Raw genomic sequence first — 24,712 nt, forward strand, 5'->3', positions numbered from 1 at the left:
CGTAGCATGGAGGAGACGTCTGGTAGAGCCGTGACCAATTCCTTGAGGTGTAGGGACGCGCCCTTCCCCCTTAGTGAATGTTCTCACTAAGAGGTAAGACAAGTAAGGAGCCAAGTTACACGATCGTCTCAATCCCCCAATGAGGGCTAACTCACCAGAATACAGGATCCAGACATATGATCGGCCTTCGTGTCACCCCTGAGGGCCTTCAAGAGCCATGATCACCTCAAGCCCCCACACGAGGGTTAACTCGGCAGATAGCAGAATTGAGGATTGTAGATCATGCCCGGATGAGCCCGGGAACTATCAGATGAGCCTGACAACTACCAGATGAGCCTGGTAACTAGTCTTCATGTCCCTCGGAAGGGTAGGTCTTCGTATCCCTCGGAAGGGTCGTCATTGAGACTCACTCATCCTCTCACACAATATATTTACATGTGGACGCGACCCCTGAGGGCGCGTCCTTTCCTTTGCCATCCTGCCTTACCTGATTCTCGTCGAAAACTGTAGTCAAACGCCTCCGCGAACCAAGGCCGCGCCCTCCGGGTCACACCGAGAAGGGCGCGCCTCTTGCCTAAATCCTATGGCCAAATTCGGCCATAACAGTACGTTATTTTAAACTTTTGAAGATTTATTATTATATTGATTTTGTTGGGTTTTATGTTTATAAGTGTTAGATGTAGACGTGAATTTTGACAGTCTTAAATTCATGTATCTGCTACTTGTTATTTTTTCTCGATCACTTTGTTATGAGATGTTGAAGACTAGTACTATAGTTGTTTTGGTTAATCGCCATAGTCTTTTGAAGGATTATTTCTTGTTTAAAAGTTTAAGTTTCTTGTGCACTAACTCTTGCTAGTTTACACCTTAAGATTATTATTTGTTTTTATTAATATTTGATTGGTTTTGTGATTACTTGTTGTTTCCTTTTCTTCTAATTTCTCCAATGAAATGTGTGAAAAAATTTAGTCAATGTTGGTTCGTTGGTATAGTTCGTCAAGTTTATTTGCAATTGTGTTTTTTAAGTTTGTATATCGTTACTGTTGGTGACAAAAGTGCTTCAATATCGATGAGATGGTGCTATCACTTACTGTGATTTTGAAATAATATATTGTTGAATAATTCTCTTGCATGATTTAAGGTTTGTTTGGTATAATTGGTGTCATTTTTAATTTTTTTTTTTTTTTGACGAAATGTCATTTTTTAATTTTATTTAATTGGCTTTAATAGTAGTAAATGATGTATTTAATTTTAGCTATATTAAATCTCTAGTTGAGTTGCTTAATTTGTGCTAATTTTTGAATTTTATTTGACTTGTTTGATTGATGCTGATTTTTGTATTTTGTTTACCGAGTAATTGCTAATAAATATATTTTCTAAATGTTTTAAATTCATTAATTTTATTTGACCGTAATAAATTCATATTATGGTGAGATATTACATTAAGTAGTGATTGACTCTTTTAAATTGAATTTATTGATGTCATAATTTTTTATAAATGATTTAATTGTTAATTGTGCCTTGATTGAGGCGAATTTGTACCATTCATGGGTGGCCATAAATGATAGCGTATATTTTGGCTTGTAAGAAGCAATCAAATATATTTAATTATTTTAGTGTCTAACCAAAGATCCTTCTTCTTTGGTTAGACTTTATTCTAATTTTTCAACTTCAGAAATATAAACACACACTTCTATAATACTTAATTATTGGATATATTATCCTTTATAATTTTTAACTTATATAAATTTGTATATGAACTTATCTTCTTCTTTTTTCGTGTGTTTTTTTGTAGGATCCTTGGGAGGTGTTAAATGGGTATTTTCCTATCAGACATTAAAGCATTATTATCTAAGCGTCCGGATATATCTTTGCATGTCTTTCGGTTAGATGATAATCTTTTTTAAATAAATGAAATTCCCTGTAGCGGCTTATTGTATCTCGAGATACAACTCATCTACGAGTATGTAGACCCCGACAAAAAAAAAATAAAAATTTAAACATTCATTTTTTATTCAGAAAAGAAAATTTTTAAAAAAATTTAAAACTTTACTTTATAGAAGTATTAAAGTGTGTATCGAGTGAAAAAACGTATAGAAATGAGTGGAACAGAGAAAGTACATTTTACTTAATTAACGAGAAAACAAAGCTGGACATGTTAGAATTTTATTATAATCCTGTAACCGTGAATACATTATCCAACTATTATAAAATAAACACATCAGGAGTGACACCCATAAATTTATAATATTACTTGATTACTTGATATCTTATATTGTACACATATTTTGAGAATTATTATTATTTTATTTTTTGTAAGAGTTACTCTCTCTATTTTTTAATATATGACGTTTGACTTTTTGGCACACACTTTTAAGTGCTTTGACTGGGTAGTTAAAAGTATTTTTTTTAAAATTTTATTTTTTTGAATAAAAATATGTAATCAAAATTTGAATTCACACAAAAAAATCAATTAAAAATAATATTCTTTACTACCCGGTCAACTCGCAGAAATATACGTGTCCAAGTCAAAAATGTCATATAAAAAAACAGAGGGAATATTTATTTTCTTAACTCGTTAAATGAGGAAATGCAAAAAGTATTATTAATAAAAGTTACAAATTTAAAAGTACAAGAAAATCATATAAAAAATCCCTCAAATTCTAGTCCATGCTCAAATTTTATATTCCCCTATAGAAAATAAAAGAAAATCTATCTTCCTCAAAGTAATTCGTGACAAATGAGGCAAGCAAAATAGAAAAGACCAAATGCTTAAAAGTTCGTATTTTGCTTAATTGGGGGTGGGATTTATAGGCTCTGACCACGAGGGGTTTTAAGTTTCCGGCGTGTAGACAAAAGTTAACAAGTACGACGTTGATGCACAGTGTGTTAAGGTTCCGACCTTAATTACTTCCCAACCTTGTACTTCTCTCAAAAAGGTACCCATGGTTTCTTGATTTTTCATGTTTCATCTTTATATACATTGATAATTTCTTGATTTTATATATCTATATCTGCGGTTCTGATGAATTTCTGTATGTCTAGACACATTATTTCTTGATTTTCATGTCTCTAGCTTTAAATACCTTGTGATTTCTTGTTTTTTATGTATATATATGGCATTCTGTTGTTTATCTATGTACAAACCGAGACTGTCCTTGCATGTGTATATATCTACATTTTAGTTGACACTTTCTAGATGGAGTTGATTATTCCTTGTACTCGATGGTTTGAGCTGATATTTCTTGTCCTTGGTTCCGATGGGTCGAGGTTTTCGAGCCTATATGAAGACAAGTGTGTGCCGGAGTGTGTTCGTGAGTATTTGAATTTCTTGTAATTGACCTTACTTGAAAAAACTGTTGTTTAGTTAACTTGGTAACTCTCATTCTTAGATGTGGATGTGTCGGGGTATATATGTGTGTTTGAAATGAATTGCGGAATATGTATCACTGCTATTAAAATGTATGTATGGGTTCCTTATTGTCTTATTAGTCTTATTATGGACCAAGGACTGTTATAGAAGATTTATGGGTCAAAGAACTAGAACGATTATTAGCTCTTTAGTCATGGATGGAAGAGTCATTTTTTACTATATAGGTCATTGGCTAATGGCATATTGCTGCCAAGATATGCAAATCTGAGGAGAAATAATGACAAAAATAACAGATTTTAGAAGACGTTATAACATCTATATCAATCCTGTAAAAGCCCAATTTTAACTTTTTAGTAAGAAGAACTGAAGAAGTGATACGTAGAGAGAACTCAGAGAAGAGATAAGCACAAGGAGAGAAGAGAGAAGTCGTTATCTTTGCTGCCGCCATCGTCGGATATGGAGAGAAGTCGCCGTCATTGTCGTCGGAGGAGCGTGTGCGTCTGTGTCTTCTTTTTAGTTGCAATTAGGTCAGCCCCTTTCGATTTGGGGATAGCTCGTAACTGGGTATGTATAAATTCTGTGTTTTATATTTTCTATTTTAAAGTCATGTGAAATTACCTTTTCTGCCCCTTCCGCACCGCAATTGGCGCTCCCCCGCGTATCGGATCAGTGAAACGCGTCGATATGCCACCTGGCGCACTGCCCCCCCCCCCCCCCCCCCCCCCACACCGGTCCATATCCCATACGTGATACTCCACCCATGTGGAGTATCCCTGCTTTCCAGCTTATTATCCATCTCGTTATATGTTTCTTACAGTTGTTTCTAACCCCGATATTATAAATTGCTTTCAATAAATAAAGTAGTCGAGCGGATTTTATTTTTTTTGAATTGTGGCGTTCCTCTTCCTAGTAACTATTACAAAGGATATGGACCGCCAGAATGCTGCAGTGAATCCAGTCTAAGTGAAACCATTCGGGTTCATATTTTGTGAACTACAGGGAAAGAAAGAAGAGGCGGAGAGGTTAAATGTAGATGAGAATATATTGTTTGATATTTTTATCATGTAGGGATTAACGGGTTAACTGTTAAGAAGTGCTAAAATTTTGACGTGACCAGAAGGAAAAAGGATAATGTACCCTCCACTTTGGAAGGTTTCCTTGAATTTTTTTTTATCTTATGAGAAAGTCCAGTTATGTTAATGTGGTCGTAGACTCATAGTAGGCGACTATTGTTTCCACTAATTAGATTCACTTACTTTATAAATCAGCTGGTTTATAGCTTATGAAATTCTGAAAGAATGTTTGAAGCTTCATGAGGGACTTATTGTGGTTTATTATGATCAAGTACTCAAGTATTTAACTATAAAAGGAATACAAAGCTCATATAGAAAAAATCATATAGCTAACCTTTGACAGGGTTTCTTACACTGAAAGAAGCTTCAATAAAATTGTGTATATCTTAACTTAGTAACTTACGATAAGGGATTGTGCTGTTATTTTTGCAAATTGATTATAGATTTCTTTCACTATCATCTTCGTGTTCAATTCTTTAGTTTGCTATTTCTGTTTTGGCTTACTTAAATGTGCAGCTTTGAGTATAGTTTTTTTTTTTTTTGGGGGGGGGGGGGGGGGTTGACAAATCAAATTGTTCAAGGCAGCTTTCAATATTTTGAATTTAGTGAGGCCAAAACTGTGCTTTGAAAGATTGATATAAATTGATAATAGTAGATATCCAAGTTCACATGTGAACTAACCCTACTGTAAACATAGCCGCGTCTCCCTGAGCCTGAGGCAACTACTCTATGTTTTACTGCAACTGCGTACTTGAATTTAACGATTTCTGACTTCGTATAAATTGGAGCTTACTGATTTCACCTGTTTCCTTTTTTCTTTTTTGCTGATCGCACGTTCCTTTTATAGGTTTAAAATTATGAAGAGGGCAATGCCATTAGATGATCAGATGAACATATCTTCCGATGAGTCCTTATCTTCTGAACCAGACATTGCAGAGTTGGCTGGCAAGTTTGTTGAGGACATACCAATTGGTCAACCAACTGACATTGTTATGACAACTGGTAATTGTTTTCCGTACCCATTATACCAAAGCTTAATATAATTACTTCCATTACTCTTTAAGGTCTTAGCGTAAATGTATATCTTCTATCTAAACTGATTAGCTCTTTAAGTAAATTTGAGGTATAAAGAAGTGAAAAGAAAGCCTGAATGTGGGTTGTGGGTACCGGGTGCACAGTACGTAATTTGGCAACTCTTTAAATATAGGGTTTCGGGTATGAGGGTACACGACGAATGTTAAAATAATACAAGTATATCATAGATTTGATTCAAAAGTTGCAATTTGATTAAATTAGACAGTCAGATACATACTCATCATCCTTATTATACAAGACATAATACTAAACACAATTTTAAAAATTGTTATATTAAATCTGAAGGTGTTATTGGGATAATTTAGTGGGTTAGGGTTAAAGAAGCAGAAATGAAAACAAGATGAAAACCAAGGATCAAAATTTTGACTTTACACATTACTATTCCTAAAGTTATAGAAAATTAAAGAGGTGAAGTGGAACTGTGAAAGCGGACCAGGTTGCGGGCCTGAAATAGATTTTTTTCCCCAGTCAATCATCATTATATCATCACATGGTCCACTGTCAAATACCCTCTAATTTTATCCTCAGTCTGGCTTCTATATCTTCACATGCCCCTCTTTTTACTGTCATTTGAATTGCAGAAAATGGTGTCTTTAGAAGTGCCCAAGCGTACCAAGATTATATGATGCAGCTGCCAATCCCAACCAAACGTGGTGCTATCATTCCATTTACCTCGTGGAGTGGATTTGGTGATTCTACGAAACAATTATACAATCAGCCTCTGCATTACCTCACAAATGTCTACCTGAAGCAGCTGGACCGAAACAGGATTGGTGCTGATGATGCTAACAAAAGACTTGATACTATTATTCATCCAGCCAAAGCTGAAGTTTTCCTCTGGATGACGGAACAAATTCACAGGCTCACTACTTCTCCACATCAGCTGGCTACACTCTGGCAAAAAGACCCCATGTACAAGGCTGATATCGATGCCTGTGCCCCTCTCTCTACTAATCCAATTTAGGGGTCTTTCAATAGGAAGGGTCAGATTCTAGCATTCCCTGAACACTGCAAGGGTGTAATGATAATCTCCTGATCGTGTCTTGTAAAACTTTTTATTTCCTTTACCATCTATGTAGGGCGTTCTCTGGAATGGACTGAATGATCTGTAAACAATCCGAGAACTTAGCTATTGACAAATTATCGAACAGGATTGTTTACATGCTACCAATAATTACTGCAAGAGCAAATTCCATGCTCGAAAACGTGAAATCGGTGGTTATCTCGAATAATAATTTTACGGTCATATATCTCTGATACTAACTTTGCATAAGAGTGACAGTCAGAACAGATTCTGAGATTCTTGATTATGCGTATGGGCGTTCCATGGCTTGTACTTATGAGTCCAAAGCCTAAGGCTAGTTTTTCACTGTGTCTACTGAGCAATGTATCCTTTTCTTGCTCATCAACATCAAACAAGACACTTTTGAGGTCAGGAACATAGCCCACATCTCTGAGTCTGTAGTTCATTTCTTCCAGTATTGGGAGAATAAGATCTGTAACTAAATGAGACTGATCACCTGAAGTAAACTCATGAATGGTGCCATTAACCTCGATCGAGCTAGATCCTGGCACTTTTTTTATCCCCATTGCCTTCATGCTTAGTCTCACTTCTGCAACATCAGTCCATTTGCCAGCAGAAGCATATATGTTTGAAAGCAGAACTTGGACCCCAGCATCTTCACCAGTTGATTCGGCTATCATCCCAGCTGCATATGTTGCCATTTTTTCATTTTTGTGGGTTCTGCAAGCAGCTAGAAATGCCCTCCAAACTGTGACATTGGGTTCGATGGGCATTGTTTGGATAAAGTTGAAAGCTTCCTTCAACATTCCAGCCCGACCGAGTAAATCAACTACACAACCATAATGAACAATTTGAGGAGAAACTTTGTGGAGCTCTGTCATGGATTGAAAAATAGACATGCCTTGATTTACAAGACCCCCATGGCTGCATGCTGTCAGTACCTTTACGAATGCTACCTCGTCCGGCTTTACCCCTTGCATGATCATTTCATGGAACAGATGGACTGCTTGTTCTCCGTTTCCTTCTATGGCCATGGCTCCAATGGCTGCTGTCCAAGCAGACACATCTCTCTCCTTCATTGTATCAAAAACTAGCATTGCACTTCGAGTATCCCCACACCTAGAAAACATATCAACCAGGGCTGTATTGAGGCGCAAGTCACAATATATGTTGTTAGTTTTAATGTATCTATAGGTCCATTTTGCAAGATCAAGGGCACCCAAATATCCGCAGGCAGATGCAACAGTAACCATTGTCATCTCATCTGGTTCTATTCCCTTATTCTGCATCCTACGAAAATGTTTAATTGCTTCCTCAAATAAGCTCTCTTGTACCAAGCCAGCTAAAATGGTGTTCCATGACACAAGATTAGTCTCTGGCATCTCACTGAATATTTTCCTAGCCAACTCAACATCATCATTTCCTACAAGACCTGCAATCAGCGAGTTATAGGAGACCACGGTCTTATTCATCATTCTGTCAAAAATCATACAACCCAATTCTTTCTTTCCACATTTCATGTACATGTTGATAAGGGAATTACTGATATTAGCACAAGCTTCTAATGCATTCCTCAAAACATAACCATGACACTCTCTACCAAGCAGATAATTTTCCAATTCTGCACTTGCAGATATAAGAGATAACATAGTGATACGGTCAGGTTTCAACCCCTGCTTCAGCAAATCATTTAGTACTGGAACCACTTCCCTAGCTTGCCCCTGATGGACATAATTTGACAAAATCGTGTTGTAAAGAACTAAATCCCCACCAACACATCCACGAGAAACTTCTCTTGCTTTATCTACAGAACCACATTTCGTGAACATATCAACAACCGCATTCACCAAAACCTCATTCATTTCTACCCCCAACTCTCCAATATACCTCCACACTCTTTCTCCCAACTCCAAGTCCCTCAATTTCCCGCAAGCCGAAATCACACACACCATAGTAACCTCATTTGCTCTAACCCCATTCCCAACCATTTCAAAAAACAAAGAAACAGCCTCCTCAGCAAAACCCCACCTAGCACACCCACAAATCAAACTAGTCCACGACACAATATTTCTCTCACACATTTCATCAAACACCTTCCTCCCTTCCTCAACCTCACCACACTCGCAATAAAAATGCACCAAACTATTCTGTATATACACATCTTCCTCAAAACCCATCTTCACAACACTCCCATGAACCTGAACTCCCTCAAAAAACCCATCTTTTTTAGCACAAGCACTCAACACAAAAGGGAAAGTATAGTGATCAAACCCAACACCTTGTCTCAACATGTCAGCATAAATCTTGACTGATTCATCACAAAGCCCACAAAAAGCATAGCCTCTAATCAAACAATTCAACAAGTAAAGATAAGGGGCATTTTCTTTTTTCACATAGTACAAATTAAAGGCTTTTCTTGCATGTTTTAAGCTTTCAGGAGTGGCTAGTTCAGCACAGGCAGCTATGAGTTTGGTTAAAAGATGGGTCTTTTTCTTAAGGCCTTGTTTTGTGATATGGGCTTGGTGTTGTTTTAGTTCTTTTAAGGTTTTGCATAGCTTGAGTGAGTTAGTTTCAGGTGGGTTCTCGGTGATTGGTTTGTTTGGGTTTTGGATTGTGAGAGTGGTGGTGAGGAGTGGGGTAGCCATTTCACAACTTTCTGTGTCCTAGGCAGCAGAGGGTCAAGTATTTAAATTCTCCTAAATTTGAAGAAGAGATTTTGGCAATTCAAATCAAATTAAACGTATTTAAATCAAACGTATTCCGATCCAATTATTTTGTACTCGTATACAATTTTACGGTTTTTTACATTACTTACATGTATTTTAAGGTGATTGTTTTACAATTTTTTGAGACTCATTTTAAGGCGAGTGTTTTCAGGTTTTTTGCATTGCTCGACAAGTTCTCACCTGTCAAACAAAAAGAAGTGACATGTCTGCAGTAACAGATTTACATGCTAAGTTTATGAGATCATTTGCACCATTTTCACCATTTCCGTTCTGAAGTAATCAAAATTATTATTTACTCCAAAAAACCAATAGAACTAGAGAAATTGTTACTAATTTTTATAGGCCAGACATAACTAGTTTCAAGCCAAAGTCAGTGTCAAAGAGAACAGTAAGAACAAGCTTTAGATATATTTGAAAATAGCCACTAGAACTTCATTTCATTATAACATCAGGAAGAACATCCTCACTTCTGTCTTTGTGAGAATGCTTAATGCATCGCTGAAGAACAGGTGGAAATTTGCTGACCAAGTACGAAAAGTTACAAGGCATGTTATTTAGTTATAGCTCTTTTTGTTGTGGTGACATATCACAGTTCCTTAACATCATTATAGTAGAGGAGGCTTTAACCTCGCGCTGCTCCCCTTTTCAGAGTCTTGGATATAGCTCTAATAGTTTTCGGGGTAGTTCTGCAGCAACCTCCAATAAGAGAAGCCCCAGCATCACACCACTTGCTTACATATGACACAAAATCTTCATCTGCAACTCCAGTTGTAGGCTGAGAAAATCACATCCACGTTGGTATAGTGTTGAGCAATAGTATTATGAATTACCCTAAAAAGAATGAACAAAGTGGATGCTACTTGTGAAAGCTGCATGACTTGATATAAGGTAAAAGAGAGTACTCACCACCCACTCCTTTTTCTCACCATCATACGTCTCACCACTGTTTGGATATATGAGGATCGGTTTACTGGTAACCTGTTTCATATACAATAGAACAAATGAGTTGAACAATTGTGCAAACACGTGACAATTTTATTTCTGGTAAAGCTGATAAATTTGACAATTGGTTCATGATTCCTGAAGACCCCTAGGTAAAGAATATGAACTTTTTTAAGAACAGAATGCCTTGTGCATGAAAAGATAAGAAAGTTTGACTCAACTGATATACCTTCGAAGAAAAGCCTCAGCCTTCTTCTGGCACTGGATAGAGAATAATATTTAGAAATAAATTCTAGTTCAAAGAGTATACCTTCTTAATGGATTGAACTAGTCCATGAATAAATCGGGGAGGGGTGCAATTAATTCCAACTGCAACTACTTGTTTGCATGAGTCGGCTATTAAGGCACATTCAGATATGGAGTCACCACTAACTACATTGGTTCCGTCCTTGGAATTGAAGGAAAACCAGGCTGGAATATTTATGTTTTCTTCCTCAAGAAGCTCAGTGTAGGCCTGTTGTAGCCATGTAAAGTCTATCAGAAAGGATAAACTTAACCATATGTTAAATAACTATGAAACAATAGAATAATACTTTCAAAATTTGCATTTTACTGGTTAAAGCCTTCGCAAATTGATTCATGCGATAAGATTCAGGCATAAGATGTTGAGCTGGCTCAATCATGTGTTAACAAGTGTCTCCATTCGATGTCCCATAGTAAATACAAGGAATCATTCCACCTAATGTTTACTCTGCTCTAAAATGTTTAAACACAGCTAAATCTACAAATAGGATCTTGTACTGCATACAAATTTTAAAACACTATACTCTGCTACTTTTTCAAATTTATGGTACTCTTAATCATGCCAACACTACACTTTCTGACATAATTTGCAGTTAAAGTAGAACTATGCAACTAATTAGGCAGCTTAAAGGAGAAAGCCTTACATACTATAATATTCCATTTTGGGCTTTAAATCATCAAACAATAGTGGCTGTATGAACACATCAATCTTAGAAGCTAGTTTACATGCGAAAAATCATCAAACTAAATAATCACACAAGAGATCCTTAAAACAATTCTACAAACTAACCAAGACTACATATGGTGGAAGGCACATTATACCCTACAGTTTACTCTTTTACATGATGAACTCTGATCCACAAATTTTAAACTACTTAAATATGTTATACTCATAATCCGTATCATTCGTGTCAAATTATCAATTTCCTATTCTCTGATAATACAGAAATTCCACAGCTTTAGACTATACCTTTGCTTCCAATTTGTTAGGCGTTGTCTCAAATGCAATCAGGTCAGCACCTGATTTAGCTAGAATTTGAACTCGCCTTCTGTGGAAGTCTTTCAAAGTTTTCAAAGTGACCGTGTCGCCATATACCCCACTGTAAGACAAACAACATATTGTTATTTTAATTTATTTTTTTGAAATCATTAAAGCGTCAGCATATCTGCTCAAGTGACCAGTAAGTAGTAAACTTTTAAAATCTAAATTGACCACACGAATTCCATCTGTTCACATGGCAGATATGAAACAGTTACTTATAATTATAAAGCACTTAAAAAATCATATTCTCTTCAGTACCTAATATACATTAGTAATTATAATATAAAACCGTTGCAGAGCCCCCAGCAACAGCATAGAACTAGGGAAGCTAGGACCTGGTCAAGATCTGAACAACATTGCAAAAACGTTGTGCACTTGTGCATGTCAACAAAGGTAAGATAGTAGTGGGAATTTGTCACACTTAAGTACAAAAGGGGCCAACAAATTATTTGCAACACGTTACCTATCATTGAAAAATAACCACTCACATTTAAACTCACTTCACAAATTCTATATTGCAAGAATCTGTGTATGATGAAATGGATAACCGCAGATGTTCTAGAAGCCACACAGCATACGCAGTTTAGGATTTGCTTTTCTAAAAATTAGTCATATACAAGTCACTCACAGAATATAATTCTCAGCGAGACAGATAGTAATCCATGTCAAAAAGAAGTATGCAAATATTACACATAGGCATCAGAATTTCACCTATATTCAGAACCATCAGCCAAGTAAGCTCCATAACTTCCCACAGAAGCTGCAACTAGGACTGGACGTTTTTCCGGCACATTTCCAGTAACATCCCAAGAACCTTTGGCAGCTCTGTCATAGTAAATATTCCGTGCCTCACATGCTATTTCAACACTTTTTTTAAGTAAAGCTTCACCTTCTTCTCTAGACATGCCCTTGGCCTCAAAACCCTGAGGAGTGGCCTGCCTCACCCAAAAATCACATTTTAAATACAGAGTTTCACTGTAAACAAGTTATACTCCTAGTTAACGTGGACATGTATAAATTTACCTGATATGAAGCAGATATTATTATATTTGCTCCAGCTTCAAGGTAGTCTAGGTGCACCTGTCATATGCCATATCAAGTCAGTTTACTAAGAGGAAAGAAAAGAATGCATAGATTCTAATAACAATGCTTTTCTGATGATCCGGAATACCACTTATATAGTGATCTGTTATTAGGAGCATCAATAGCTAAATTCTTGATAATAAATCACCAATGCATTTCCTAGTGTAATAGTAAGTAGGATGCAAAACGAATGTAACAGACACTGTGTTTCTGGGAAAATTGCAGTGAATAGTCTGATGCTGTAATCTTATGTGAACATGTTACAATTGTCGACCCCTGAATCACATTGCATACTCCACAAGAACTATCTTTATTCTTTGAGTTACTTTGACATACTGCAACGTTATCATATGAAAAACAAACTTTAAACCCATCAGAAAAGTATGATACAATCATTTTCACGGATCTAGTAGGACACAGGTGCTCAGTAGCTCCACAATTGGTAAAAAAACTAAGTAATATAAGCAAATTCACGGATGTATTGGTTAAGATAAAGGAATTTCCCCTTGTCTTTTGTTTAGAAAAGAGTAACAGATTCTAATTTCCAAGGCATACATGCCTTAAAAGAGAACTTATATGGTTCTTGAAGCCCGTAAATTCATTTATGTAAACACAAATATTGCTACATGAACTGTTATACTTTGCCTATTGCAGAGTATCCGAACTCTGTAAGGAGGAATAAAGTTGGATGCTATTCCATTTTAACATTTGACCACATGTTCTTTTATTTTTCACTAATAAGCGCATCTATATAGACATTGCACTTCACTGGACCACTGGTAATGAAGTTGCCCAAATAGGATTTTTCATACCATAGCTGTAATGCAAAAAACACACAAATCACCTTTGGTAAAACCTATTTTGGTATCAAAAGATATACCGGAAGCCATAAATGGCGAAATTCAAGCTATCTGTAACAAAAGTAAACCGATACTCAGTCAAGGAATATTGGAATAACATGAGGCGGAACCAGGTCGGAAATGACCCCTCTCCAATCCCGGCAGGCCTCTGAAATATTGTTAAAAAAATTTAGCTTTCATATAATTAATAAAATTAATTAAAAATATTTTTTGCCCCAGTTAAATTTTTGAAACCGTTGATTCCCGAATATATAACATCTTGGCTCTGACAACCGAACAATATAGTTAGGGAAATTTTCAAATAACAAATTCTGCCTCGCCGGTTCTTTAGAATTAATTCTTGTTTCTACCAAAGTAGTAGGAATATATTATTTGTGCACAGCTCGTAAATATACATATGTGTCGGTTACATGAGGGAGCCATGTGTCGAAACCACAGAACCCTGTTTAAAATAAATACAACAACATTGAGATGAAGTGCATATCCTTGGACAAGTCACTGTCAGAAATTGATCCAGCCCATGCTTCAAACATATTTTAATACTACCAAGAAACTGTCACTGTTGCACTACTTTGATTAAACCTTAATTAAGCTAGATTAGAGAGAACATAACAATCACATGATATTGATCACCCAGGATTTAATGTAACAATCACAAGACCAGGCCGTTTAATTTGCTGTAAATTAAAATTCGCATAGAAATTAAATCAAGAAAAATACTACGTACCGCAAAAAATGTTTCCAAATTTTTTTCTCTAGTTGACAATATATGATTGGTTCAACTCACACTGATAATAATCAGATCCAATATATATACACATCAAACATCCAATTAAAATTAACTATCCGTCTGTCACGTCATTTGGAAAGAAACTCTGAGATATATTTCTGAAAAGATTAGAACTCTCGACATCTAGGAACCATGTAAAAAGAGGATAGTTTGTTACCCTTCTAATGAGATGAGGAGAGCTAAGAAGGCACTTGGCGCTCCACAGAGGGTCATTAAGGTCAGCACCATGGCTTTCGAGCTCCGTCGCGAGTCCGCCATCGATCACCGCATAGCCACCACACTGCCGGAGGAAATCTTCCATGTTCATTTGCACAGTTGAAAAGAGAGGGAGATTTATGAAGCTGTGCACTACAGAAGGAGCAAGTTACATGCCACACCAATACACCATGTTGTTGAGTGCAGCATTTATACATGAGATTCTTGTAGCTAAAAGTACCAAAATACCCCTATTTCGAGTTGTTTCTTTTTTCTTTGCAACAAATTATCCGTTTATTATTGGACGTTTTTTTTTTCTCTTGCAAGTTTCCGACAGCTCATTGAGGTTTGGTTTCAATATGAAATCTATCGTTTTCAATATATTATTGTGTGCTAGAAGACACCAAGATGATGGCATTGCTTTATTATATTTTTTCTAAATAAATTAATGCAAGCTATAATATTTTATCTATTATTAAAAGATTGAGTTTTGTTATAATTATTAACTATCGATATGGTTCCTTTTTTACAATTGAGCGTGATGAATGAATTTATTCATAAGGATTTTGAATTTGAGGATATTATGTCCGAATATTTCTTTTTTTGAATAAATGTCCGAATATTTTTATTCATATTTTTATTAAATTCTTAACAAACTAAAATAGAGGTTAAATTTTCAAGATTGATTCGTATCAATTTTTTGTCGAAGTATCTCCCCGATTCCTAGTATTTTATATGTCTTTCATTCTGTGTCAAAACTAAAAGGGTGTATTGGATTGAGATTTTAAAATATTTTTTTCCATTCATGAAATCCGAGGGTATTCGATTGGAATAATTTGAAATCCATTAAAATCTTGAGGTATTCAATTTCAATTGGGATTTTAAATTATACTACAAAATCTGGTGGTATTCAATTGGGATTTTAAATTATGTTTTAAAATCCGATGATATTCAATTGGGATTGTTTAGAATCCATTAAAATCTGGTGGTATTCAAATGCTGATGGATTTTTCTGGATTTCATAAAATGATGGATTTCATAAAATTTATAATTTAAAATTACTTTCATTTATAAATAATTTTAAAGTAATATTTTATATTAACTCAAACTCCCATTATAGATGATATTAGTCATCTATACTATACTATAATAAGCCAACATAGGTATAATTTGTAGTCCAAGGTTTTAGTTATATTTTTTGGTTTGGTACTCTCCTTTTGGTACTACAAGTCTACAAATGTAAGTCTATTAGTATTATATTGTTAAACAGTTTCAAATACTAAAAACACTCATAACAAATCATTATCATATAATATTTCATTAAAAAAAAATTATAATGATGTTATAAATAAAATTATAAATATAAAATTTTGAATATCTTTTTTTAACGAGAACATTCATATAACTCTTTTTAACGTTAATGTGTTCTATTTCAATATAAACACGAACCATTACATAATCTTAAAAGTTATTGTTGTCAAAAAAACCAAAATTACAAAATTACGTTGAGGTATTACACATTTGAATTTTCTGATTTTTTATTTTTAAGTCTACGTGTACTAAATTCGGATTAAATGTACTAAAATTCTAACACACACGCATATATTTATTAGGGTTTGTCTATTTTCAAATAATCGGGAGAAAATATAGTCAGTTGAATAATATAATTTAATTAAAATTCAATCCATTAATACTAAAATACTAATAAAATGATGTTGAAATTTAAATTATAAATAATAAATTACGAACTATATACCCGCCCGTGCTTAGCACGGGTCAAAGGCTAGTGTACATAAATACATCAACTTGCGCTTTCAATGTCGTGCACGGTTAAGTATACTACAAGTTTTATTAGGGCACATCATCGGGAGAAAGTGGCGCAAATTAAGAACTTTATGGTACTCCAATCGTGTAAATTAGATCATATATTATTGATCATAAAAATAATTAATGAAATGTGTTTAATTCGATTTATTGTGTCCGTGCTCTAATTAATTAGTTATCTTCTACCATTACCTAATATACAAATAACTTTTTTATTTAAATTACAAGTATTTCGTGCATGATTTAGTTTTGTAACTAGATATTAAATAATGGATTTGAGTCGTCAATTCGTTTGATTATGACAAAAATGATACATATATATCATCTTCGATATATTGATGATGTATCTTCCCCTGAAAATTGGTGATTGATTTTTTTTCTATTTATTCAATCCGGTCATTTTATAAATGCAGTATAGATTTTATTATCGAATTAAAATTATAAAAGAAAAATTGGATTAAATAGAAAGAATAAGAGTATATATACCGAATCAGGCGACACAATAAAGTAGTCATGCATAATGCATCTTGAGAAAAATAAATTTTATACGTAATCTTGTTGCTTGATTGAAATTAGCATTTGACGCTAAGTTCTGTCCATGTTCAACTATGCTTATGATATCATTTTGTCCTTTATTTAGTAGTGGAGGTGGCGTGGATAAACATATCTATATCTACATCTTTATCATATTTGGAGCATAATTCTCTTTCTATCTCGCTTTTCTGTTTTTCTACAATTTTATCTGGTCAAATAATTGATAAACGAGAAAGAACAAAATTTTGGATATGAACCTCATAAAACAATGGTGCCAGAAAATAAGTGTAAAAAATAAGCATCTAACAAATTGTGAAAACGACCCACAGGTGTCCCAGATGGTTGGACAATGACGTTTAAGCCTTGTGATCTTGAGGTCACAAGTTCGAGTTCATGGACGTCCCGGGAGTAAGTGGACTACCATGCTCGGAGGACCCCCACAGGGTGTCCCAGGCCCGGGAGTAAGGGGGCTACCATGCTCGGAGGACCCCAACGGGGTGTCCCAGATGATTGGACAATGGCGCTCAAGACTTTGATTTCATGAGCGCTCCGGGAGTAAGTGGGCTACCATGCTCGGGGGTATGAGTGTGTAAGAATGCTCAACCGAATTAGTCGAGATGCGCGCAAACTGGCCCAGACACCGGTTTAACAAAAAAAAAAACAAAAAATTGTGATAACAATCCCTGCAGGTGTGGTTCCTGCTCAGCCCATATAGAAAAAAACCAATCCAATGATTCAAGTGCTGAAGAGAGGAAGTAATATCATTTCACTAGTAAAACACAGAACAAATCATAAGCTAGTCATTTTCAGAACAAACATATATTCATATTTAACTATAATTAAGCTGTTAAGCAAACAGATACTTATGTGCAGAAGGGTGGAAGCAGAATATGGTGCTCCACCTGTGTGTGCACTTGTTACCACAGTGGGGTGCATTACCAAGTAGCAATGGTATCAGCACCCACGAAAAGGCTCTAAAGCCATTTTTTTACATCTTTCAAGTTTCAACATTCATCCACAAAGACAAAAGTAAAAGAACTAGTTTTAAGTAGTTGCAAGTAACATTCAGAAAATATTGGAAAAAAAAACATTCGGAAATCTCCTAGGGACCAACATTTTACTAAATCCATTAAAAAAAGAAAAGGCACACTTTCTCTGTATGCACTGGACTGATAATGGATGGACGGCATATGGTCCGTTTCAGGGACCTCGCATGGGAGCAAAGCAAAAACATCCGCTAGCTTGGTCTTCCGGGATCATCCCTCCTCCCTTGCTGGTATCAATTGCTTCCAGCAGCCTCACGACCTCCTCCATCTCAGGACGTTTCTGAGGATTGGCATCCCAACATTTCTTCATAATGCTTGCAAATGAACTCGGGCAGCATCGGGGAATATCAGGACGCAGATTCTGCGGAAATCAGATTAATAAGCAATATTATACCAATTTTATTAAGAAAATTTCTATCTCCTCTCTCCCTATGAGTGATATAGATAAATAGCAGTTAGTAAAACATATAATGGAGATACAAAATATATTTCCTCTCTGTATCATTTCATACTTTCTAAATTGCAAATAGTTCGTAACAAATGTTTAAACATGACTTGTAACAAATGTCCTCATTATTAAGTCTCCTCTCATAGCCCCACCTGGCATATACCACTATAACCTTTCCCGATTCTGTAAACAAAGTTTTGCGTAATGTTGTGATAGAGAATCGAGATATAGAGAAGTTCACATATACGTTGAGAAAGATATTTGTGTCATTTATATTGGCACATGACACCATTTAATGGTTTAGAACTGTTAGAGTGTGAGATTTAATGACCGGGGGTAAACTATTCTATTTCCCGTAAAATTGTGGTCCACTGGCCTTTCATCTGATTTACAATCATCAAATCCAAAATGGTTGAGAAAGGCTAATATGATTTTGTCTTTTTGACATGGGGCAAGGTCGCAATTCCGGGTCTTTAAATTACTCAAGTCAATTTAGCACTTAGCTAGGAACTAAACACTGCCCACCGCTCATCTCTGAAACCAGCCTCTGACAACTAGCATCCGCTTGACCTTTACAAACAATTTTCTGAGTCCCTGAAACAAACCACTGACAACTAGCATCTGTAAACCTTTTACGAACCATTTTTCATTGAGGCTATTGTTCACAATTTTATAATTTCTTTCAAGTGTTTATTGGAATGCCATTAAAAGAGTGTTATGTCTAATATTCTATCTGAAAGTTTACCCTAGCGATGTAAAACATAGTAATAAGAGCTTGTTTCCAGATACTCTCCACCTATACCTGTTTACTTTATTTGGGCTGGGGGCAGGGGGATTTTAAATCATATAAGTAATTATGCGATAGAATCCAAGCAATAGATACGTCAGCAGTCAAATACCAGCGAGAATTATAAAAAAAGGCAATAATTCGTTGCTTTGTTATAAGTAGGACTGACCAATCGGACAACAGCAGATGAAACTTCAGCAAAGCTAAGGTTTACATAGGGAAGATCACAGCAATATATTTCCCATAAGCATACACCAAAGCTGTACACGTCACACTTTCTGTTGTATGGCTTTCCGTCGAGAACCTATAAAAAGCACCTCATTTATTTTGTTTCAGTAAGAAACTTACGCAAAAAAAGAAAGAAAAGAAAAGAAAAATAGGGCTCTAAATATTACAGGCTTATATGAAACGTCAGAATGTAGCGCACACAATAATGCAACCAACTCAACTCCAGGTTCATATATAAAGATAATAGAAAAACCATAACCATAATTTAATGCTCGACACAGACGGATAAAGTAAAAATCTATCATTTGTGGCTCATAAATCTGCTTACTGCATGCTTAGACTCTGGGGTATATAGGAGCTTCTTTTTTTTTTTTTCCTATTCTTTTTGGTGGTCTATGTGTTTGTAAATGAGCGACGATAATCCCTAATTAGGTGCAAGGTAAAACAAACTTTTAGGTATTGATTGGAGGATGGATTAGTAAAGAAATGAAGATGAACTAAGGAAATAAAACGCAATGAGGGCATTACGCAAAGAGAAATGCTTTCCCAATATAGTCAATAATTGCTGATGGACATAATACAGAGACCGTACATATATGGTTTATATATCCCCGTTTTGACAGTTGCATAATGGCGTCATACATAATTCTGAATTTTAAAACAGGTTTTGATAACTGTCATTCTTACCTCTGGTGCCATGTATCCAAGCGTCCCAGTTTCTCCTGTCATATCCTTGGGATTTTGTGCTTCAACCCTAGCAACACCAAAATCAGCGATTTTTAAGTTTCGCTGATAGTCTAACAACATGTTTTCAGCCTTGACATCTCGATGCACAATCTTCTTCGAATGTAAATAACTCAATCTGCAAAAAGAAGACATATAATGATTAATAGTGGTCATTGTTACCTATTATCTTTAGATAAACGTATCAGAATAAAATCTCACCCTCTAGCTAGATCCAATGCAAGCTGGACAACAACTTTAAAAGCAAGTTTCTTCTTCCTATTTTTGAATAGTAAGCTTTTCAAAGTTCCTCCTGGAACGTATTCCACGACAACACAGCACGCCCTTGCAGGAAGGTCGGCTAATGCTCCGCTTGACGAAGAGGGTGTATTAGGAATCTTCAGATCTGACGTTCCCATCGAGGCACCAATAAACTACAAATCATCATATATAATTATTTCTTGAGTAATGACATTATATCAGCAGTAGATTAGCCAAAGAAACAAAAAGTATAAAGACTTCAAGTATTAAATCACTCTGAAAATTTAAGGGGGGTCGAATTAGATTAAACCTTCCATAAATCGACCTAAATATAACTACTTCTAATTAGAGAATCTGCGAGCCAGGAACTTACCTTTGTGACATTTGGATGGTCTAGCTGGTGCCAAACAGCAACCTCTTGTCGAAATGATGCTCTAAGAGAAGCAGTTTCAGCTGTAGTGGCCATGCCATCCTCTCCCCAATCTAACACTTTCACTGCAGCACAATAGATGATTGTTTGAGCAAATAGTACAATGTCTTAAAACAGACTGTAAGCCATAATTTAATTGTAGGGTTAGGGTTCTTATAATTTATAAAAAAAGCTAGTATTTCTCATGAGCACTAACAATGAACTACTATATCATGCATACTGAAAGTTAATTTTCCTAAATAGCAAAGGACTAATCCTGCACTGGGCAAACTATGAATATTTACTGCTCCATGATTAATTACCATCAAGCTAATAATACATTTTTAACTAATCATAATGTTAAACATGATGCGGTCAGATCGAGTTGCACTTTAACAGTTTGTGCAACGTCATGGTACATGGCAATTAGACTTGCACGTCATGGTACATGGCAATTAGATTTCCTTGAATCTAGGATCTCAGAACTTTACTTCTAATCTGTTGACTATGCAATCCAATCTAGAAAGATTACTTACGTGTCATAACCCCAATGTACCAATTAATGTATGACCTTAGGAAATTGACAATCAAGTTAATACCCTAAAGATTGCAGTATTTCTCACACACACACAGCATCTACCAAAGCATGTCGTATCTTATTCATTAGCCGCGTTCTTTTATTGGTGACTTTAAAACTGTCTAAGCACGTCGAATCAAGATGAATCTGCATGCTAAAATCTCAAGAAAAACACATGCAAATTTGCAATAGTTATCATGTATTCAGGTTTTCAGAAGTAGGTAACAAAGTCTGACAACCTATCCAGTACTTTCAAGAGAAGATGCCAATCAATAGCCTCACATGATTCTATTAGAAAATATTTATTCATAAATTTATACACATACACAGCCACATTTTACTAACCTAAAACACAGATTCAACACAAAACAGACGAGGTAAAGAAAAACATGGAATCTGGAAGACAACGACACAAAACGAATCACACATATAGATCTTTATTTCATCTTCAATTAATGACAAAGAACAACAAGCAATCTATTTTGATAAGTTACCAGAGATGGATACGTATGTACCTGCAACATCTTGGTTATCATAGGTACCACGATATATTGTACCATATGTTCCCCTAGCCACAAGACGTTTTATATCCAACTTCGCTAAATCAATCTCCCAAATTTCCTTAGGCTTTTGCGGATCCACTTTCTTAGACGACCAAGCACGGCTCAAATGCCTCTCGAGCTGAATATCGAGGCTTTTTAGATCAATCTTATCAGCTCTGAAAATCTTGTCTTTGCTACTAATACTTCCTGGAGCCTTCCCTGACACATTGTCCGGGATTGCACTAGCTGTGGCATTCACCATCGAACTACCCTCCTCTTGAATTTCCGACTTTTCAGTTGTCGGAACCTCTTCTTTTTCATCTGTGGCATTTACCTTCAAACCACCCCCCTCTTGAATTTCTGACTTTTTAGTCTCCGGAAGCTCCTTTTGTTCATCTGGAACATTCACCTTCGAACAAACCTCCTCTTCAATTTCTGACTTTTGAGTTTCAGGAACCTCTTCTATTTCGTTACGAGTACTCGAGTCCATTAAAAATGATTACCACACTTAACTTCCAAAAGATTATCAAAACTAAGTAGTCCTTCAATTTGTTGCAAAATTCAGAATCTTGCAACCCTGCCAAATCAAGCCACAACAAGTCAAACATCAATCAATTCAGTAACAATAAATACTATAGAAAAAAGAAACAAATTTAACGAGACAAATTACACCAACTCTAACAGTCATTCATCTAAACATAATATCAATCAGTAAATCACTAAGAAAGCACATAACAAAGTACAGAACTAAACTCAAACACATGTACTAATCAAATAAAACAACAAGGGTTTTCAAGATTTTAAATACCATATCTTGTTAACCTAGTAAAAAACCCAATCCTCACAAAAAAGAAGAACTCCACAATAAATTAAAGCACAAATAAAGACCTAATATGAAAATCACAGAGTTTCATCACAGATACACAAACACAAGTACAGAACATGCATAAATAAATTATTATTATTATTAAATTAATACAAATAAAATAAGATAAAGATGTAACACTTACCTACAAGTAGCAAAGACCACAGAGAGAAAGAGGGCAGAGAATGCAAACCATGTACACAATGCAATGTATGAGATAGGTTTATATAGGCACACACACAACACAAGGGGGGCTTAGAGATTTTAAGATAGATATGAAAATAAAAGGTGGGAATGCGAATTAAAGAAGGGAGATGACAGATACGTACATTTATTCTTAGAGATATAGGAACGGGAGTATGCACGAGAGAGAGAGGGAGAGAGAGATCAGAGAGAGAGGGAGAGAGAGATTAGAGAGAGAGAGAGAGGGAGAGAGATTTAGAGAGCGAGAGGGCGGGGGGCTTTGCGTAGTAGTTTTGACAGCAACAACAACATGCGAAAAGATCCAAAACAACACAAACAGATGGAATGAATAACGTGGTACTATTTTCCGTGCTGTACCCTTCTTTGCTAAATCAGCCTCCTATTAAGGTTTTAATTACGATTTTGCCCCTTTTCGGTTACGTTTGGAACGTCAGTCTTTTTGTTAAAGTAAAAGAATTTTTGTCGGGGGTTTCGTGGAGGTCAAAGATAGAGATGGGTTCGGAGCTGAGATAAGGTACACATATATATCTCATTTAAAAAGCAATCTAATCTGTTTAGATTGTTTTTTAAATGATTTTATTTATTATGGGAAGGCAATTTAAAGATGTAGACATTGGACGTTCCTCGATGCAAAGTAGATAAGTCAATCGTTAAAATTTATCTAAATATATAATAACGGTCGGATATGATCTAATTATTTTGAAACAAAAAATTGATATTTATAGTTATATACAATTAATATGGGTCAAATTTTATGATTTACATAAAAATTTGGAATATTGAAGTATTTGTCATAAATTTTAGTTTCATCATAAAAATATCATTGATTATCCATATTTATATATAGTTCATTATGTATAAGTAATCTTAAACATAATTATCAATTAATTATCAATCTTATTTTTCAACTTTAACAAATATTAAGATTATTATTAGTTAAATCATAAATGTGTTTTGAAAATGGTGAGATATTTTCTTTGCGAGGAAAGAATCAAGAAACATGACAGTGGGGTTCAGCGTTCACGTCATAAAACAATACTTCGTATTTTTTTATGTGACCATCGGTAGTCAAAATGCGTGGAAATATAATTAATTATTTAAGCGCATGATTTTAGTTATAATTCCGCTGCTGGCTAAGAGCATCTCCACCCCATCAAAATCCTTAGCTAAAATTCATTAAATCATACCATAAATAAAAATGATAGATAATGTGTGAAATTTGCTCCACTCCAACCACAGATATATCTTGTCTAAAAATATAGTCAACCAATTGATGTTGGCTATATTTGGCCAACCACTACAGGCATGTAGCAATTTCAGTAGCAAGATTTCGTATCATTTATTACTATATGATAATATACCTTCTATTTATAACAACTTGAAAGAATAATAACTTACTATTTCTAAAATATATCCAACCAATATAACCAGTATCATCGAAGCAAAATGGCTTACACTTTCGACAAATTTTACATAATGTCTTAAGGGTCCAATTTAGCCAACCATTTTTAGTCAACACCGTTGGAAATGCTCTAAGAACAGTATTTAGTTTGGCAGCTAAATTAACAGGGAGCAATGCACATGACACATATGTTTTTTCCTTCCAGTTTTGGTAGTTTCAGGTTTCAACCTCTATAGTAGACTCGATTCTCAGCGAGGGAAGGAATGCATCGATATGTATAACATGAGTTCGAATGACAGACACATGGAATCCATGTGTCTGTCATTCGAAAACACGTCCTGCCCATTGGATACTTC

The 24,712-nt window shown here is 35.3% G+C and overlaps 4 protein-coding genes across 4 annotated transcripts; 1 reads left to right on the top strand and 3 right to left on the bottom strand.

Annotated features, from left to right (window-relative positions):
* The first annotated feature begins 2,732 nt into the window (after window positions 1–2,732).
* Window positions 2,733–6,691, top strand: LOC108201861 (protein RDM1-like). Its single transcript, XM_017370190.2, has 3 exons — window positions 2,733–2,939; window positions 5,294–5,448; window positions 6,123–6,691. Exons 2-3 carry the CDS (start codon window positions 5,304–5,306, stop codon window positions 6,503–6,505), a joined length of 528 nt encoding a protein of 175 aa, XP_017225679.1. The 5' UTR covers window positions 2,733–2,939; window positions 5,294–5,303; the 3' UTR covers window positions 6,506–6,691.
* LOC108201854 (pentatricopeptide repeat-containing protein At3g22690) lies at window positions 5,798–9,269 on the bottom strand. The gene has a single exon (XM_017370180.2). The coding sequence runs from the start codon at window positions 9,208–9,210 to the stop codon at window positions 6,706–6,708; it is 2,505 nt and encodes an 834-aa protein (XP_017225669.2). The 5' UTR covers window positions 9,211–9,269; the 3' UTR covers window positions 5,798–6,705.
* A 405-nt stretch (window positions 9,270–9,674) lies between these two features.
* Window positions 9,675–14,696, bottom strand: LOC108201858 (homocysteine S-methyltransferase 2). The gene is made up of 7 exons (XM_017370188.2): window positions 14,469–14,696; window positions 12,602–12,658; window positions 12,290–12,513; window positions 11,507–11,636; window positions 10,544–10,747; window positions 10,198–10,269; window positions 9,675–10,066 (listed from the first exon to the last, which is right to left on the bottom strand). The coding sequence occupies exons 1-7, from the start codon at window positions 14,616–14,618 to the stop codon at window positions 9,914–9,916; spliced, it is 990 nt and encodes a 329-aa protein (XP_017225677.1). The 5' UTR covers window positions 14,619–14,696; the 3' UTR covers window positions 9,675–9,913.
* A 3,137-nt stretch (window positions 14,697–17,833) lies between these two features.
* On the bottom strand, window positions 17,834–23,250 carry LOC108201857 (serine/threonine-protein kinase STY13). Its single transcript, XM_017370186.2, has 7 exons — window positions 22,896–23,250; window positions 21,859–22,462; window positions 20,731–20,852; window positions 20,319–20,530; window positions 20,061–20,235; window positions 19,315–19,449; window positions 17,834–18,271 (listed from the first exon to the last, which is right to left on the bottom strand). Exons 2-7 carry the CDS (start codon window positions 22,373–22,375, stop codon window positions 18,065–18,067), a joined length of 1,368 nt encoding a protein of 455 aa, XP_017225675.1. The 5' UTR covers window positions 22,376–22,462; window positions 22,896–23,250; the 3' UTR covers window positions 17,834–18,064.
* Between the last annotated feature and the right edge of the window lie 1,462 nt (window positions 23,251–24,712).

Source organism: Daucus carota, chromosome 9, assembly GCF_001625215.2.
Source record: "Daucus carota subsp. sativus chromosome 9, DH1 v3.0, whole genome shotgun sequence".
Classification (NCBI taxonomy): domain Eukaryota; kingdom Viridiplantae; phylum Streptophyta; class Magnoliopsida; order Apiales; family Apiaceae; genus Daucus; species Daucus carota.

Bases quoted from the DNA above. Each gene is read 5' to 3' on its own strand.
- LOC108201854 (XM_017370180.2), bottom strand. From the start codon at position 9,210: ATGGCTACCCCACTCCTCACCACCACTCTCACAATCCAAAACCCAAAC.
- LOC108201861 (XM_017370190.2), top strand. From the start codon at position 5,304: ATGAAGAGGGCAATGCCATTAGATGATCAGATGAACATATCTTCCGAT. The intron at 5,449-6,122 runs GTAATTGTTTTC...TTTGAATTGCAG, and splicing joins TGACATTGTTATGACAACTG to AAAATGGTGTCTTTAGAAGT.
- LOC108201857 (XM_017370186.2), bottom strand. From the start codon at position 22,375: ATGGACTCGAGTACTCGTAACGAAATAGAAGAGGTTCCTGAAACTCAA. The intron at 19,450-20,060 runs GTAAGAATGACA...TGCTTTTTATAG, and splicing joins TTGGATACATGGCACCAGAG to GTTCTCGACGGAAAGCCATA. The intron at 18,272-19,314 runs GTCAGTCCTACT...TGATTTCCGCAG, and splicing joins CATCTGCTGTTGTCCGATTG to AATCTGCGTCCTGATATTCC.
- LOC108201858 (XM_017370188.2), bottom strand. From the start codon at position 14,618: ATGAACATGGAAGATTTCCTCCGGCAGTGTGGTGGCTATGCGGTGATC. The intron at 10,270-10,543 runs GTATACTCTTTG...TATATGAAACAG, and splicing joins TAGTTCAATCCATTAAGAAG to GTTACCAGTAAACCGATCCT. The intron at 10,067-10,197 runs GTGAGTACTCTC...TGATTTTCTCAG, and splicing joins GTGAGAAAAAGGAGTGGGTG to CCTACAACTGGAGTTGCAGA.